The 18,318-nt window shown below is 36.0% G+C and overlaps 1 protein-coding gene across 1 annotated transcript in view; it reads right to left on the reverse strand.

Moving 5' to 3' along the window:
* The window catches only part of AKAP9 (A kinase (PRKA) anchor protein 9), a 153,800-nt gene that overhangs the window by 16,612 nt on the left and 118,870 nt on the right, over nucleotides 1-18,318 (reverse strand). The window contains exons 30-40 of the mRNA XM_010839819.1: nucleotides 17,650-17,754; nucleotides 12,383-12,535; nucleotides 11,869-12,048; nucleotides 9,826-10,902; nucleotides 8,496-8,636; nucleotides 7,528-8,016; nucleotides 7,026-7,089; nucleotides 6,819-6,940; nucleotides 6,071-6,262; nucleotides 5,607-5,795; nucleotides 2,948-3,092 (exon numbers count right to left, since the gene is read on the reverse strand). Of these exons, the coding sequence (XP_010838121.1) occupies nucleotides 2,948-3,092; nucleotides 5,607-5,795; nucleotides 6,071-6,262; nucleotides 6,819-6,940; nucleotides 7,026-7,089; nucleotides 7,528-8,016; nucleotides 8,496-8,636; nucleotides 9,826-10,902; nucleotides 11,869-12,048; nucleotides 12,383-12,535; nucleotides 17,650-17,754 (2,857 nt within the window). The remainder of the gene's footprint in view (nucleotides 1-2,947; nucleotides 3,093-5,606; nucleotides 5,796-6,070; nucleotides 6,263-6,818; nucleotides 6,941-7,025; nucleotides 7,090-7,527; nucleotides 8,017-8,495; nucleotides 8,637-9,825; nucleotides 10,903-11,868; nucleotides 12,049-12,382; nucleotides 12,536-17,649; nucleotides 17,755-18,318) is intronic.

Consider the following 18,318-nt stretch of genomic DNA (forward strand, 5'->3'; position numbering starts at 1 on the left):
AAAGATGCTTACTCCTTGGAAGGAAAGTTATGACCAACCTAGATAGCATATTCAAAAGCAGAGACATTACTTTGCCAACAAAGGTTCGTCTAGTCAAGGCTATGGTTTTTCCTGTGGTCATGTATGGATGTGAGAGTTGGACTGTGAAGAAGGCTGAGCGCCGAAGAGTTGATGCTTTTGAACTGTGGTGTTGGAGAAGACTCCTGAGAGTCCCTGGGACTGCAAGGAGATCCAACCAATCCATTCTGAAGGAGATCAGCCCTGGGATTTCTTTGGAAGGAATGATACTAAAGCTGAAACTCCAGTACTTTGGCCACCTCATGCGAAGAGTTGACTCACTGGAAAAGACTCTGATGCTGGGGGGGATTGGGGGCAGAAGGAGAAGGGGACGACAGAGGATGAGATGGCTGGATGGCATCACTGACTCGATGGACGTGAGTCTGAGTGAACTCCGGGAGTTGGTGATGGACAGGGAGGCCTGGCGTGCTGAGATTCATGGGGTCGCGAAGGGTCAGACACGACTGAGCCACTGATCTGATCTGATCTGATCTGATGGGTGTTTCTACCTTTATATTAAACCAAAATGAAAACAAAGATGTATCCTTTCTACACATGATGAAAATTCAGATCTCACTTTAATTTCTAATGATTTTGAGAGAAATCAGCTCTAATGAACAGATACTCCTCTTGAAAAGTGAAGAAAAGATCTGAACAAGCATATCACAATAGCACAAATCCAGCTAGCCAATAATCATATGACAAACTTAGAGAAATGTAAATTAAAACCATAATAGCAATCCACTGCATACCCACTAGACGGGCAATCAAGGGCTGACATCATCAACTTTTGGCAAAAATGTGAAGCAACAGAACTTTCTAGAGCTATACTGCTAGAAAGTGCACAAACTGATATGACCGTGTTGGTAAAGAGTCGGGCATTATCTAATAAATCTGAATATATACATTTTATGACCTAGCAATATACGTATCCAGAAGACTCATGCAAGAATGCATCAGAACACGGCATAACCATGTGCAGAACAGTACTGAATTTAACAGCCAGAAAGTAGAAATAACCTCAATGTTTAACCACAGAATGAATATATAAATTGATATAAACTGTGAAGTAGTCACACAAGGGAATTCTATATAGTAACAAAAATGAACTAGAGATAAATGTAACGCAGAAGAATGCCATAGAGAGGTGAAAGAGATAAGACACAAAAATTTATCAGAGTGATAAAGTGTAAGAGCAGGAAATACTTTAAACTTACATGGTTTAGGAATATGTAAAAAGGCAGTTAAAAACTCAGGATAATGGTTACCTCTAGAGTACCACAGAGGAACATGTGTTCTATATCACTACAGAGTAGCAGAAGCAGACTTCTGGAACACTTGATACGGGTGAAGTTTCCACAGGAACTCATTTCATAGTGTTTATATTGTATATTTCTGCATTTTGTAATTTTCTATATATATGTTACAGTTTAAAAATACAAAAAAGGTATTAAAAAAGAAATGGTTATTTCCATTGAGGAGTTCTTTTTCTTTTAGGTTATCCTCACACAAAGCTTCAAAACAAAGAAAGATAATGAGCTTAATAACTAAACAACCTGATCAAGGCAATGCCTGCTCATTTTAAATTAAAATTAAATATATCTGTTTATATGGGCTTCTCAGGTGATTCAGTGGTAAAGAATCTGCCTGCCAATGCAGGAGATGTGGGTTTGATCCCTGGGTCGGGAAAATCCCCTGGAGAAGGAAATGGCAACCCACCCCAATATTCTTGTCTGGAAAATCCCATGGACAGAGGAGCCTGATGAGTTATAGCATATGCGGTCGCAAAAGAGCTGGACAGCAACTAAATAACAACAATCTGTTTATATGTCAGAAAATTGCTGTCTCTTGGACTGAAGTACTCTGTAAGAGTTACCATCATTCTCTCTACACACATAGCTAGCTGAAGTCAATTTCAACTTCTGTAGAAGATAAAGGGCTTTCCTGTTGGCTCAGACGATAAAGAATCCGCCTGCAATGTGGAAGACTTGGGTTTGATCCCTGGGTTGGGAGGATCCCCTGGAGAAGGGAACGGTTACCCACTTCATACGTGTTCTTGCCTGGAGAATCCCATGAATAGAGGAGCCTGGTGGGCCACAGTCCGTGGGGTACAGAGTTGGACACGACTAGGGAACTTTTACTCAGCCATAGGAGATAAATGCAAAGTCCTGTGCTATTTTAAAGCACGTCCTTACCAGCCTGTTTGGCGCACACAGCATTTTTTCTCTTGCGACTGAGCAATAACCCCCTTACTTCCACCACTGCCGTACATGCCAAGTCACTTAAATCATGTCTGACTCTTTGCGACCTCATGAACTGTAGCCCTCCAGGCTCCGCTGTCAATGGGATTCTCCAGGCAAGAATACTGGAGTGGGTTGCCATGCCCTCCTCCAGGGGATCTTCCTGACCCAGGGATTGAACCTGAGTCTCTTAAGTCTGCTGCACTGGCAGTCAGATTCTTTACCACTAGCATTCACCACCACCACCTCCTCCCAATTTCAAGAACTATCGCTTTTTTTTTTTTTTTAAGATGGAACAATAAGCTTAGATGGCATAGCATAACTGAGCATTTTTTATCTCATTCCCAAAGCTGAGTATGAGTTTTTGCCTGGCTAGAAAACCCTATGTAAACAAATATATTTCAATTCTAAAAAATATTTTTAGTATTATACATGTGTGTGTATGTATCTTTTATACATATATCTTAAAACAAACTGGAGACCTCTTTAATCCCTAGAGTAATTAATGCAGATTAACATACTGATAGGAGAATGAGGAAAAAATGTGACAAAGAAGAAATGTGTTTTAACTGAATAATAACAAGAGAAACAAAATGAAACAGTTTCTTTCACCCATTTATGTCACCATATGAGCCTGTCCTATAGCATACCTTGGCTTGGCTGATCAATTTCTTGCTCTCTTTTCAGAGTCGTTTTCTTAATACTCATTTGAGAATGCAGTGCTTGAATTTCAGCTAACAAACTCCTTCTGTCTGCTTTTTGGAGGCATTCCATAGCTGCTCGATATTCAATACCCTGTAAAAGAAAAAGTCAAGAGGGTTGTAAAGACAATAACAAACCAGGAAGTCTGAAGAAGTATGACATGCTAAAATTTTGGGAAAAGTTACTAATTTTCTCTTCCTGATCATTAGGATTTACTTTACAGATTATTAGTCTTTGCGTTTATTTCAAAAATCTTTAAACACACGATAAAATATAATGAGTAATATAATAAACACGCATGTACTTAGCCCAAGAAATAGCCCCTACACAGCTGAAGTCCCTCGGGCACAACTCCGTGAACACACGGTCCTCTGCACCATCTGCTCAAGAAACAACTAGGTTCTAAGTCTGGTGCTACTCTCATGCACTCTGTGTAATACACTACATACACACACGCCCCTAATATATACACAGTTCTGTTTTACGTGTTTCAAAACTTCATATAAATGGCATCATACTGTATTCATGTTTGCTTTTTTCACTGGATACACTGGTGAACCATCCTGGCTCTACTTCACACTCATTTCAGTGTCATGTAGTATTGCCTGCTATGAATAATATAGCACATTTTATTTGAGCATCTTTTCATATATTTATTGGATACTCTTTTATTTCTTTCATGAGCACATATTTTAACACCTGCCCATTTTCCCACTGACTGTTCTATTCTCATTAGGTATTTGGTTTGTAGATTTCTTTTCTTGTGATATTTCTGTCTGGTTTTAGAGTTAGAGCAATACTGGCCTCATGGAATGAGCTGGCGAGTGTTTCCTTCTTTATTTTGCCAGAATTTGTGAAGAACTAGTATTATGTCTTTCAACATTTGGGAGAATTCACTCGTGAAGCCATCTAATCCTGAGCCCTACTTTGTGAAAAGTTTTAAAACTACGAATTTTACTCTTTGTTATATGTCTACTCAGATTTTCTACTTTTTCATCAGTTTTAGTAGTACGTATACTTTTAGGAATTTGTCCATTTGATGCTACTGTAAATAATTATTTTTAAAATTACATTTGGGACTTTCCTCTTTTTAAAAATATAAATTTATTTATTTTAATTGGCGGCTAATTACTTTACAATATTGTATTGGTTCTGCCATACATCAACACATTTGGGACTTTGCTGGTGTCCCACGCTGAAGACTCTGCACTCCACTGCAGAGGTGCCGGTTCCATCCGTGGCATGCCTGCCTGTGCGCTTAGTCGCTCAGTTGTGTCTAGCTGACTCTCTGAGACCCTCTGGACTGTAGCCCACCTGTCTCCTCTGTCCATGGGATTTTTCAGACGAGACTAGTACAGTGAGTTGTGGTTTCCTTCTCCAGGGGGTGTCTTTCCAATGCAGGGATCAAACCCACGTCTCCTGTGTCTCCTGTACTGCAGGGTTCTTTACCTGCTCAGCCACTGGGGAAGCCCCTTGATCCCTGGTGGGAGAACTAAAATCCCACAAGCCTCATGTTGTGGCCAAAATTTAAAGGGTGTTTTACCATTTTCCTTAACTTAGTCTCCAGAAAAGCCTCTATTTTATTTACCTTTCAGAGTCAACTTTTAGCTTTTCATCCTCTCTACTGTACCAGTGTATCCATTTCATTAATTTCTTTTTTCTTTATTACAGTTGGGCCTATTTGTGGATTACATATTTAAGAATGTCTACTCATGAAAATTTATCTGTGACCCTAAATTCAATACTTGTGATGCTCTTAACAGTCATTCTCAAACATGTGCATAGAGTGGCAAGAAATTAAAACTGCCACATTCACATGTTTCTAGTGGAAATCGAGCAAGGTGATATTTTGCCATCTTTTTATTTCTTATGCTGTAAACAAGTGTCCTTTCTGTCATCCTTTTAGTGCCATATTTTGGGTACATTTGTGCTTTTTACTGATGATTTTGCTGTTTAAAATGGTTCCCAAACACAGACATGAAGTACTGTCCAGTATGCCTAAGCACAACAGGGCTGAAAGACACATGACAGAGAAGATGCATGTGTTAGAAAAGTTTTGTTTAAGTTACAGTGCAGCTGGCCATGAGTTCAATGTTAAAGATTCAACAATACATAATCAACAGGGTGTCTTTAAACAGAAATGCACATAAAACAAGATTACACATTGACTGCTTGACAAAAATGTCACCGCCAGGGACTCACAGGCTTTCCCTGCTGGCAATGGCTCGGTATTCACAACAGCTTTACCAGTCTTACTGCTGCAAATGAAGAGAACTGAGGGTATTTTATTCTTTCTGTTTTCTTTAGACTTATTTTGTTACTCTTTTTCTAACTTCCCAAATTGGATGATTAACTCATTAATTTTTAGTCCTGCTTATTTTCTAACATAAGAGAAAATATCTGTAGTAATACTTTTTATCCTAAATATTCTTAGTGGCTCCTGTTAAAATTTTAACCTTAAGACTTACTCTAAAACTAATAAATAACTCATTTTATATAAATAACTATAAATATTTCTAATAAACAACTAATAAATAACTCATTTTCTCATTACTATTAAAAAGCATTCTTTGTTTTAAAGTTTTTCTTACAGTCTCATTTTGATACCTGTTCTTGTATTCTCTGTTCCAGACAGTTTAATAATCCAACCGCATCTCCTGTACCTAGAGCTGTCAGCTCGGTCTGAAATGCGGCTAGGAAAACACTGCGCTCCTTTAAGAAAACCTGCTGAACAGCAAGCAGAAGTTCACCTCGCCAGTCAGAGGTGCTCTCATGAGGTTGAGAACTATCATAAACCTGGCAGAGTACAAAAAACAAAAGTTAGTTTTCAAATAAGCTAAGAACTGTTCTAGATATCTGTTCAAGGTATCTGTCTGCTAACCAGAATCAGCATTGCAAGTCTAAGAGGATACAAATTTACTTTCAAGTGTGCAACTTGGAGCATTAAAACAATACATAGAAATTTATGTGAAAAACATCATGAAAGACAACAGTTAATTTGGCAAACAAAGTGCCTTATTATTGATAAAAATCATATAAAGCTACTTAGATGCACAATAGTCTTTGAGTACCTTGGCTTCTCTTTGAACTTGCATTTTGGTAATTAAATCCTTAAGAGATGAGATTGTACTGAGGTAAGCTCTTCTCTCTTCCAGCCAAGACTCTGATGTCTGCTGAGCAGAATGGTCTTCTCCGTCACTACAGGGAGACTCAGTGAGCGAGAGCACCTGCATGCCTTCATTATGGACAGCTCTCAGCAGTCCCTAGAAGCCACAACACAAAAGCCAGAATTAAGACATTTTCAAAAACTGTCAAGTCAGACATGAAAAGAGGAATCCCAGACAGACAGATTTAGAAAAGCCACTGCAGAAAGGAAACACCAGCCTGCCATCACTTTCTTCCTCCAGAGGGGCACACCAATCCCAGAAGACTGCCTATGCCCTTACGTGGCACTCATCTCCTAGGTTCTTTCTATTTATCTAACGTGCTCTTCTTGGATTTATATCAGGCACTAATTTGACCAAAAGAAATATGTAGAAGATAGGTTCTAGACTGAGACTGCTTTAATAATTTGGCAAACAAAAATATTAGGAATGGAAAGTTTTAAAAATCTTTATACAATTAAATATACTCTAATTATCTGTAAAATACAGAAATAAAACTAAATAGAGCCACAAGTTTCCTTCTAGCTATGAATTTTTCTCTTCAGAGAGATCTTAATATAGTAAGATCTTCTATACTAACTTCTAATAAACTATTATGTTCAACATAGAAACTACACTCGCTAAGTTTTACTGAAAGATGGCTGTCTTTTAGTACCTTTATTTTCTTTGGAAATGAATCTCCTGAACTTTCACCTTCTTCTCCTTGGCCTTCCGACGCCGTGTCAAATCCTTGACTTTGTGAAAGATAAATTCCCTGACCCCAGTCTGATCCAGAATCTAAAATAAAGAAAACCATTGACTATTAAAGAGAAACAAACTTTTTTAAGTAAGTACTATAAAAATTCCAGTTTATATAACTTACCACTGGAACATATTTCTCTAGTTTGGTAAGCATCAGAATGTGTTAACCCAGGAATTGAGGAGCCCTAATCAGAGAAAACAAAGAAATAAAACATGTTTTGCTTTATTAAAAAAAAAGGTCCAATGAACATTTCACTTTTTTTGTAATGCTGTCAAACAAATATGTCACACCTTTCACAATAAATAAAACTATCCATGGTTTACAGTAAGGCTTTAATTTTTTTCTTCAGGGATATTACAATAAGAGACATTAATTTTAATATATTACAATAAGAGACAGAAATTAAGGAATGATAACATCAGGTTCTAAATCTGCACCGGAGCTTTGTGGGACATTACTATTTGACTGTACACAAAAGATAGATTTTAAATTGTAGTTTTATTATAAGGAAGAAATTGCCCCCAAATTTGTCTCTTAACAACATGAAATTTTTTTGGGAAAAAAAAAAAAAAACAACCACCACCACAGAATGCTGAAAAAATACACTGTGAAAACCAAATACCTCTTTAGACCTCAGACACTGGATCACCGCCTTCAAGGTACTACACTCCTCTGTCAGCAACTGGACAGCGACATAGTGATCCCTCTTTAAGGTTTCAGCTTCTGAAATGTGTCTGGATTCCATATCCAGGATTTCGGCAGCATGTAGTTCTTGCATCTGCTCAATCTTTTCAGTAAACTGATTAATTATTTCAGTGACTTCTTCTGATGAACATTCCCTCCGTAAGTCAGTCTGGATTCCTGCATTTCTAACAAGAACTTGTGGAGTCTGATTGCTGCTGCTGACCTTGAGGGTCCCATCTGTCTGGGATGCGGAGCTCTGACCCACTTTTATAGGAAGTGGCTCTAATGTGCAGACCTTTCTATCTTCTTGTACCTCAGTATTATTTTCTCTTTCTGAGAAGCAGGATAATTTTGCTTCTGCCTTTTTGAGTTGATCCCTAACTTGGCTTAAATCTTTCTGGAGAAATGCCGTATATGTTTCTTTTACCTAAAACATAAAACAACAGTTTAGAACATTCAGGTAAAAATATCACATGTAGAATTTAGGGTTGAGAGTATAATCATGTTAGTATGCTCATTTTCCACAGAATAACAGGGAAAACATTTCAGAAACAGAGTTTTCATACACATTTGCATATATATAAAGTCACAGATTAACACAGAAGTGAAATCATTTTATTGGACTCTATTTTTGGTTCTCAGGGGTTAACATCCGTCCTTCTCCTTCTTTATTAACTAGACTAGAAGATTAAAAGCATCCCCCTTTTAAGAGATTAAAAGAGATTCCAAGGAAAACCAAACAAGAAAGATGAGAGCAATGAAATTTATAATAACTTTTCATCAAATTTATGAAAGATTTTTTTTCCCTAAGCTGTTAAATTATAGATCTGAGATTGTTTTCATATTAAGAGAATATACACTTTGAAATAAAATAGGTAGAAATAGAAGCTATGTTATTAATTTTACCAAAAGTTCTTCCTGAAGTTTTTCTGCCTTCTCTTTGTAACTGGCAAGTTCTTCTTTAGTAGCAGCAGACTCCGCTCTAACAGTCTCAAGCTGACCAAAAAGTCCATTTTCTTCATTGGTATGAAACAGCTCAGCAGTTGTCTAAATGGTAGTGGAAAACACAAACATGTCATTTTCAAAAAATAAAGCCAAATTCAAGGTACTTGAATATTTCAATAAAGCTTTTTCAGGAACAACTGCCTATCAGATTAAAGGGGTTAAATAGACCCATGTTCTTTCAACAAATAGGGAAACTCTTCAGAACCATCAATTTATATTCTTGAGTCAGTACACACACGTACACACACACACACACACAAAAAGAATGATTTTTCTGGGAATGAAAGGTAAATCAGGTCATTAGACTATATCCTAAAAAATTTTATAATTAATGAAACAGTTTCAGTTATCTATTCAAAAATTTTTCATATTTATATCACTCTCCTCAAAAAATATGAGGTGGTTTGGTAAGATATTTCTTAGATACTAAGAAATAATAAAATCTTACTAAGATATTTTAATCATATGGAAAGTCACATTACTGTTTTAAATATTATTTACAGTAATTTATATAGTTTCAGTTAGCTAGAAGGAAAAAGCCTAGTAAATGGAAAGAATCACTACTCTTTGACAAATAAATATTCATAGGAACCTAATATATCAGTTAATTTCTGGTGTTCAGATAAGACTACACAGTACTCAAAATTACAAATATATAAAGTGAGAATCTGAAAATTAAAGTCCTTCCACATCTGTCCTATGCTAATACCTATGCTTTCAGAACTTTACATAAACAGACTTTCAGAGAAGAAAGGATGAAATCTAACAGGTATAGAATCTGTAAAAGCAAATGATTTATCACTCATACATTAATACACTAGAACACTAATATATTCTGATATTTTTCATTGTGTAAAAGGAATGATAACACTTACCATGCATATTGGAAGAAAGAGGGAAAAAATCCACACAAGTTCCAGAGGACATTTGCTATCCTTAACATTTCCACGTTTCTTGGGACTGCTCTACTTACGACTGCTCATAATGACTATGGCAGTAAAATAAATACTGTGATTTTAAAACTATACAAAATACAGTTTGTATCCATTATTCTAGTGATAATAATATGACCATACAGAATGGTCATTTTTTAAAAATAAAAACCCTTTATATATGGAGTTGCTAGATATAAAGAGCATTGTTTGAATTTAATAAGTTAGCAGTAAGTTTAAGGAAAAGGGAAAAGAGTTTCTTAAGGTATTTAAGTGAAAAAGATCAAATACAAACTAACCTTGAGAATTTCAAAGTCTCCTGGAGGGCTTCTTTCCCTTTCTTTGCTTCCCTGTTTTTTCTCATTGTCCTCCAATAGCTTCTGCAGTTCTAGTAGCTTCTTTTCTTTTTCCAGAGCATTTTTTTCTGCAATTTCTATCTGTTCTTTTTCTAAAATCAAACTAGTCTGCATTTCAACCACCTGGCTTTCTAATTCTGATATTCTCAAGGTCAGTGCTGACACATTTGACTCCATTTCATTTTCTGTTAGTTGAGTCAAATTCTGTATATTCGTTCTTTCAGGTTTTGATGAAGTTGATTGTTTATCTTGCCAGAATTTTGCATATTCTTTAACTGCTTCAAGTTGGACTTGACTCACAAGAGCAGCAGCAACTTTTTCCTCAAGTGTATTCTGTAGGTTTACAATCTTGTTTTCCAGCACTTCTTTTTCAGACTGGCCTTGCTCCTGCAAGTCCTTTATCTGTCTATGACACTGGGTGAGTTCTAAGTCCTTTGCGCTCACAGTGCTCTCTAGCTGTAGCACCTTTGTTTCCAAGCTGCTTATGGAAACTTTGCTGTTTTCTTCAAAAGAATTGAGGTAAGTCTGATTTTCTAGGGGCTGAAGAGCGTCCTCAGGAAGGACTACCTCTAGTCCTGGTTTGTTTTTGTTCAGGTCATCTATGGCCAAGTTAACACTTTTCTCTGGTATGCTATGGATTTTTTCAATTTCTTCACGTTCTCTCTTTAAGTTGTATAATTCTTCTGTTAGTTGGTTCATTTTTAAATTGGTTTCTTTAAGTGCATTTTTTGTCAAGGCCATTTCTTCATTAGTGTTTTCTACTTGCTGTTCCAAAGCCAATTTTTCAGCTGTTACCATATCCAACTGATGTTTTAAACTATCTGCTTCTTCTGGGAGAGAATTAGCAACCACTGATGTCTTTTGTTCAATATTTGCCAATTCCTGTTGAAGTTTTTCAATCACTTCATTCAGCTGCTCGATTTCTTCTTCTCTATTTTTCTTCACACGTTCTTGATCACTCAACAAACATTCTATCTGGGTTTCAAGATCCCTTATAAGTTCATTTTTTTCTTCAATAACCTATCAGTTAACAAAAAAGCAACATATGTAATAACTATGTATTTATATTTGGGGAATTTTATTTTATTAAGGCAATATCTTATTAAAGTGTTGATCATATACACAAAAATACTTCTCAGAAATACTAAATTTTAATATAGACCACAAGTCTTACATCATACCAAAAATGACCTTACTTAGAACTTCTTTCAGAAAATTATTAAATATAGAGTAATTTATGCATTTAATAGCTGATTTCCTGAAAGTAAAATAGTCAGTATCAATATATTCTAATTGAAAAGGATGAAAAGTATTAAAATAAAAGTCTATAACAGATAGTGCTTAAATATCACTATCTTATTTAAAAACTCAAACATAATAGAAGAATTTTGAAGTTTTTAATATTTCGGTTAGAATGATAGGATGAAATCTGAGGTACCAGAGACTATGAAACATCAAAAATGTTTGACAATATTAGGAATGGATACAAATACACATAGCTTGTTAAACTAAGATGTCTTAATAAATCAAAATTAATGGATAAAAGAGAATTAGGTTTTATTTGGTTTTTACATTAAAAAATAAACTGAAAAATAACTATTTTGCCCTTTAAAATTCTAGCTTAACCACTATGAAAAACAGTATGGAGGTTCCTTAAAAAAAGGAAAACAGAATACGATCCAGCAATTCCATTCCTGGGCATATATCCAGAAAAGGCAAGAAGTCTAATTTGAAAAGATACACACACCCCAATGTTCACAGCAACACAAATGACTATACATAAAAAAGATAAGCATGAAAGGTTAACTGTATAAGCAGGGAACTCTGTTTAATATCTTGTAATAACTTATAATGGAAAATAATCTGGAGAAAACTAGATCCGTTTGCTGTACACCTGAAATTAACACCATAGTGTAAAAAAACTACTTCAATAAAAATAAAATTCTAATTTAAATAGTTTCATATAGTAATTTTAAATTAGTGTACCTTGTTATCTGTCGTCATTTTAAGTTGATGCTGAAGTTTCATAATTTGCTCATTCAATCGGTCAATTTCTACCTCTTTTTCTTGCATTATTTGAGCAAATTTCCCAAACAGTACATGTTGATCCTGAGTAGAGATAGCATCAGATTCCTTTATGATAAATCCCAGTTTCTCCATTTCATCCTAGGAACAAAGATAACCATCCCAGTTGGATAGAGCATTACATGTGATCTTTAGACCATTCTGTCAATTAACTCTTACCAAGCTACAGCACCCAAAATGTTCAAAGCTACTATATAATTATTGTAAATCAATAAATTTTAAAATGTTTTGATACAGGTCTCCCAAATTTTTCATATGTTGGGTTGAACATAAACTCTATGCAAATCCATTTGCAGCTATTATTCCTCTGTTAAGCATTATGTAGCAGCTGGATTTAGCAAATGCTTAATACTTATGACTATACAAGACAAAAACAATGAATTATTTAGAGGCAAAGTTTTCCTTGAGCAATTACCTTAAATAATTTGTTTTCTTGTTCAAGTTCTTGTAGGCGGGTAGTAGATTCCTTTTTCTGTATTTCTAACTGCATATGTAGCTGCTGGACTTCTTCATTCTTATTTTCCAGTTCTTCTCTGAACTGTTCTAACTGCTCTTCTAAGTTTGTGATCTTTGATATCAAAATTATCAAAGGGAGACAGAAAAATACTGTTCATATAGATGTTTATTTGTCAAGAGAGAATGAAGACTGCTGGATTAAGCTCTACAGGATGCATGCTTAAAACAGGTGAGCCATGAAAATAAAGGAAAGGGGTTTCTCTAAGCCAGATATAACTGCGTGGTTTCCAGACATTTTCAAACTAAACACTTTAAAACTATCCTTCCCAGAGGAAGGCTATAAGGAGCCATTTCCTACCAAATATTATCTCCTGATAAAGCATAAAAGAGTTATGAGAGGAAGGGAAAGAATCCACATTTTAAATCTTATTTTATGTTAAATTAACTGCTATCAAAAAGGCTCAAGAAAGCTGTAGAATTAAGTCAGTTATTTTAGCCACCAAATGAGACTAACTCAATTCAGTCCATATTAATACTTAACCCCATAAAAGGTTTGGCAGCCACATGCCTTATTTGGGCAGAAGGGAGCAGAGGCAGACTCTAAGACCAAGAGATACTTAGGTCTGACACACAGAAACTTACAGAGTAAGTTAGTAAACCATTTTAGGAGAATAACTAGAGTGTTCCTATGCATAAGACAACTGAAATTCAGCTCTGAGCACAGATTATCACTAATGGTAAAGCAATTGCTCTTTGATAGTTATATAGAGATTGAAACTAATGGTGAATAGTAACAGCTATTTATATTTTAAAAATTGGGCTTGCTTGAGGACAGGAACAGTTGTTTACCCCAATGCTTTGCAAGTTCTTCTACATTTTTAATGAATGGATTTTCAAATGCTTATTTATCTAATGATCAAAACTGCTGCATTAAGACCAACCTAAGATACAAGGGCAGCATTTAGTGGCAGCTGGCCCAAAGAATACTTATAAATCATTCATCATCTTAGAACTTGAAAGGGGGCACATTCTGATTACACACCAACATGTAGTCAGAGGAGGAGGAAATGGCAACCACTCCAGTATTCTTGCCTGGAGAATTCCATGGACAGAGGAGCCTCTAAGGCTACAGTTCATGGGGTAACAAAGGGTCGGACACGACAGAGTGACTGAGTACACGTAGTCAGAATTATATCTTAGCATTAGCAAAGCAAAGACCTTCAAAATCATTTAACCTAATATTTCTGTAACAGAAATCATATTTATATTAGTAATAAATAGCCATCATTTATAGCTTCCCTGATGACTCAGATGGTAAAGAATCTGCCTGCAATGCAGGAGACTCAGGTTCGATTTCTGGGCCGGGAAGATCCCCTGAAGAAAGGAATGGAAACCCACTCCATATTCTTGCCTGGAGAATTCCATGGACAGAAGCCCGTGGGGTTGCAAAGAGTTGGACATGACCGAGCAACTAACGCTTACAGGCAACTCACTGTTAAGACACTGCATGATATGCTTTATATGTATTATTCTTTAAAAGCCCTGTAATGACTCAGACATGACTGAGTGACTTCACTTGCACTTTTCACTTTCATGCATTGGAGAAGGAAATGGCAACCCACTCCAGTGTTCTTGCCTGGAGAATCCCAGGGACGGGGGAGCCTGGTGGGCTGCCGTCTGTGGGGTCCCACAGAGTTGGACACGACTGAAGCGACTTAGCAGCAGCAGTAGCAATGACTTTATATATCTTTACTAGAATTATCTCCATTTCAGAGATGAGGAAGGGAGTCACTGAGACAGGAGTCCCTTGTTCTGCAGTCACAAGGCTAGTATGTGGAAGTCACTTTTGAACCTCAGGAGTTTACCTCTGGAACCTGACATTCTTAACTATTATTTATCCTACTTCTAATAACTAATGTCTAAGACTTACATTTAAATAATTTTCTTTAATACTGGTATTAAGCTCAGTAATAACACCTGAAATATAGTTATTAGCTGCACACATATAATTATCAGGTTAGTCTCCTGAAAATTGTGATGATTATATCTTCTTCAAAGTTACCTAATAGATGACATTTATACTTCTTCTATCTTCTATGACTACTTTTGGTGACAAGGTATTATTTCAACACATACATAGATATTTAAGCTCAAAATTGCTGCCCTTGCCTGTCTCACCTCACACTTATTTTCTTTTTTGATAAAACAGGTTATGGTCAAATTCTTAGCCTTAATATTCAAAGTGTAGTCCCGGGAGGAGAACTAGCATCACATGGGAACATGTTTGAAGCACAGATTCTCAAGCCTCACCCTGGGCCTACTGAATCAGTCTTCATTTTAAAACGATCCCTAAGGGGATTCATAGCGAATTCAAGTTTCAGAAGCACTCATCTAAAGCACTAACATTCCCATCATAAGCAGCTGAACTTGAGGCATCAAAATAGAGACTTCAATTCCCAAAATGACACGGTGAGGCATTCTTTCCTCTTCACAGCCAGACTTCAGTTTTGGTCCCTGGCTGTCTTATTACTGAGGCTATGATAACCAAGAACCAGAAAAATATTATTAAGGTTTAAAAATAGAATGGCAGCTTTTTGGTTTAACCTTGTTTAATTTAGCTACCAAATGATATCTAGATTGTCTGGATTATATTAATTAGCACCTATTTGTGTTTTAAGAATTTTTTCTTTCAAATGTGTACACACACACATGGGCTACATGCACACACACACACACACCACACACGTGCTTCCCAGGCGGCACTAGTGGTAAAGAACCCTCCTGCCAATGCAGGAGACATAAGAGATACAGGTTAGATCCGTGGGTCTGGAAGATCTCCTGGAGAGGGCATGGCAACCGACTCCAGTATTCTTGCATGGAGAATCCTATGGACAGAGGAGTCTGGTGGGCTACAGTCCACGGGATCACAGAGTCGGACACGACTGAAGCGACTTATCACAGTCCAGCACATACATACATATATATATCCTAATTAGACAGAAGATTCCTTGAGATTGGTGCTGGTTTTAAAATTGGACAGTGGTGCTCTACACATGGCAATTCAACAAATACTGAATGACTGTTTATGATAATTTCTCATCAGCAAGGCAAAACATGCCTGGATGTTTTGGCAGTAAAGCATCACAAAGCTCCAGAATGAGAGAAATTGAGGAGGAATTCTTGTTCAGCTACTTACTGTGTGACCATGAGCAAGTTCCTTAACCTTTATTAAGATCTGGTTTACTCAATAAAGTGGAAACACCAAAAGAACCTATCCTCAGGGAGAGTTTAAGGTTAAGGACACAAGGCATTAATTAAAATACTGACCACGTTCTAGCACAGACCTCAACAAAGTTAACTATTATTATTTATTATTGTCATTTGTAAGTTCGATCTCATTGCTGCTGCTGCTAAGTCGCTCTACTTAAAACCTATCCTATTGAAAGCATCTTTTTCTTAAAGAAACTCTTCTATTTCTCTCCACATTATTCTCCTCTTATACAGCCTGAAACCCTTATCTATCTTAAGGTTTTCTGTTCTTTCACTCTGCATTTCTAAATATTGTAATAAACTTTTTAAAAAGTTGTACACAAATTAGGCTATCAGAGTAGTGGGAGGTATCTCAAATATAACAACACATAGACATCCTACGTTTATACTGTCAGATATCTGAAAACATTTGTCTAGTGCAGGAAAGAATGCATAAGAAGTTATTTTCTTTAAAAGATATGTTTCAATTTTACATCCCTATCTTTCAGTCTCCACTTACTGAGTGACTAGGTTCTGATAGAACACTTGTCACTGTTATTCAAAATTAGTAGACCAAGTTTGTTGTTTAGTCGCTAACTTATGTCTGACTCTTTTGTGACCCCATGGACTGTCACCTGCCAGGCTCCTCTGTCCATGGGATTTCCCAAGCAAGGATACTGGAGTAGATCAAGGTTAGCTGTCAACTTAATTCTTTACTCACTCAGCAAGTCTGGCTCTGTTTCATCTGTAAAAACTGGTAGCTAGTTGATACAAGCTCTCTAAGGTCTGTTGTAATTCCAACAAATATAATTCTAAGTAGGAGACACTTATTAGATCCTTACTTCAAGAAATTAAGAGGTTAAGTAGTGTTAAATAAAATTCAAATGACAATATAAAATTTTACTATATTTAATCAATTATTTCTGCCTTGTGACCAGTTTTGGAGTCCCATTTTTTAGAAAGCAGATCATCTATTTGATTATTTAGTGTAAGAGAAATCTTTAAATGTTAATTTTTTTTGAAGCACACATTAACAAGTGATTATATGTCCACAAAAGTGTCCCCAGTCACTCACATAAAAGCCAAAAAGTAAAATAAGAATCTCTCAGATAAACATTAGTTAGTACTATGAGATAATGAGAAAATAATAATTTTCATGAAAATAATCATTTCCATCATTTATATAGATGACTTTTTTCTTCTCTAAACTACAAGTTCTCTGAGCTATAGTTTTAGGTGACATCTAAATCAATCTTCTTTTTTTCAAAGTACTCATTAACACTTATAAACTGTTTACACTCAATAAATACACATCAAATGTTCTGAGAAAATTATATGGAAAGAGATAAAAATGTAATTGAAACTTTTGAAACATTTAAAATGATATGCTATAGCTAGATAGCAAGGAACAATATGCTAGAGAAAAACTGATGATAGACAAAGGTTCAAATAATTAGGACTTGAAAATGATGGCTGTTTTAAAAGTGCATCTTCTGGTTTTCTTGGGGTAGGAGGAAGGGAGGGAGCAGAAAAACATAAAAGAACTTTATAGAATTAAGAAGATGTATATTAGTACACTGTAAAAAGTCACTACTATCTCCCAGGGAAATATAACTTTAGAAAAAACAAACTCCACAGGAAAGCAGCAGTAATTCAAAGCCCATGGCAAGGCCAGGAGGAAGATACTTCCTTGTGCCCCAACACTACTCTCTCTCTCTCCTCTCGTCTTCATTTAATTCATACCTACCAAACTGGCCACCTTTTTGTCCTCAAAACTCCCTTCTCTGTCCAGGCCATGTGTCCCCTCGTCTTCATTCCAGTTTACTCGTTTAAATGTTTACTGCCTTCAACGGCAGCTTAAGCAATGAGCTAAGAAACAGTCTATATACTTTGGTTTCACACCATGAACTCCATTCTAATCAAATTAAATTTTCTAAAGTAATTCAAGCCACATTTTGTCATTAAAAATAAACTTACCTCTTTTTCCTTTCTGTCTATGGCATCTCGCTCTGCCTGCAATTGTATTTCTAGAGACAATTCTGCTTTAGCTTCTATAGCTCCAAAGTGTTTTCGGTCCTCTACCTTTAAATACATAAAAATTTTCTCAAAATTTCAGACATTAAATCCTAATTATCCATTTTAATTGGAGAACTGTTTCTTGAATTAGAAGTAGTCTACATTAGTGAACAATCAAAAGTTACAACATTCACTCTTGAATGTACTTTATATAAATTAAAACAAGAATGCCTGACAATCTTAAAATTCATTTCTCAGGTAAAATGAAGGCTATCCCCTCATCTCCTACATTCCCAAATTTCCTTATCCTGCTTTTCTTTAGCATAATAGGAACAGATCTCACTGCTTCTTAGCCTGGGGCACGGCATCAGCCTGAACTGGTGCCTACAGCCTGAACTGCTGCCTACAGATTTTCACTTGGCTGTTATTTTAGAATCTTATTAATGCTTAAAAGGGTAATTAAGTCTTCTGGCTTAATCTTTCTTAATCAGGACCCAGTATGCAAGGGATATTTGGAGAAAAGAATAGGGTGGGAAGATTTGAGAGAATGGCATTGAAACATGTATAATATCATGTATGAAATGAGTTGTCAGTCCAGGTTTGATGCACGATACTGGATGCTTGGGGCTA

This window comes from Bison bison, unplaced genomic scaffold (genome assembly GCF_000754665.1).
Source record: "Bison bison bison isolate TAMUID 2011002044 unplaced genomic scaffold, Bison_UMD1.0 scf7180017864134, whole genome shotgun sequence".
NCBI classification, from domain to species: Eukaryota; Metazoa; Chordata; class Mammalia; order Artiodactyla; family Bovidae; genus Bison; species Bison bison.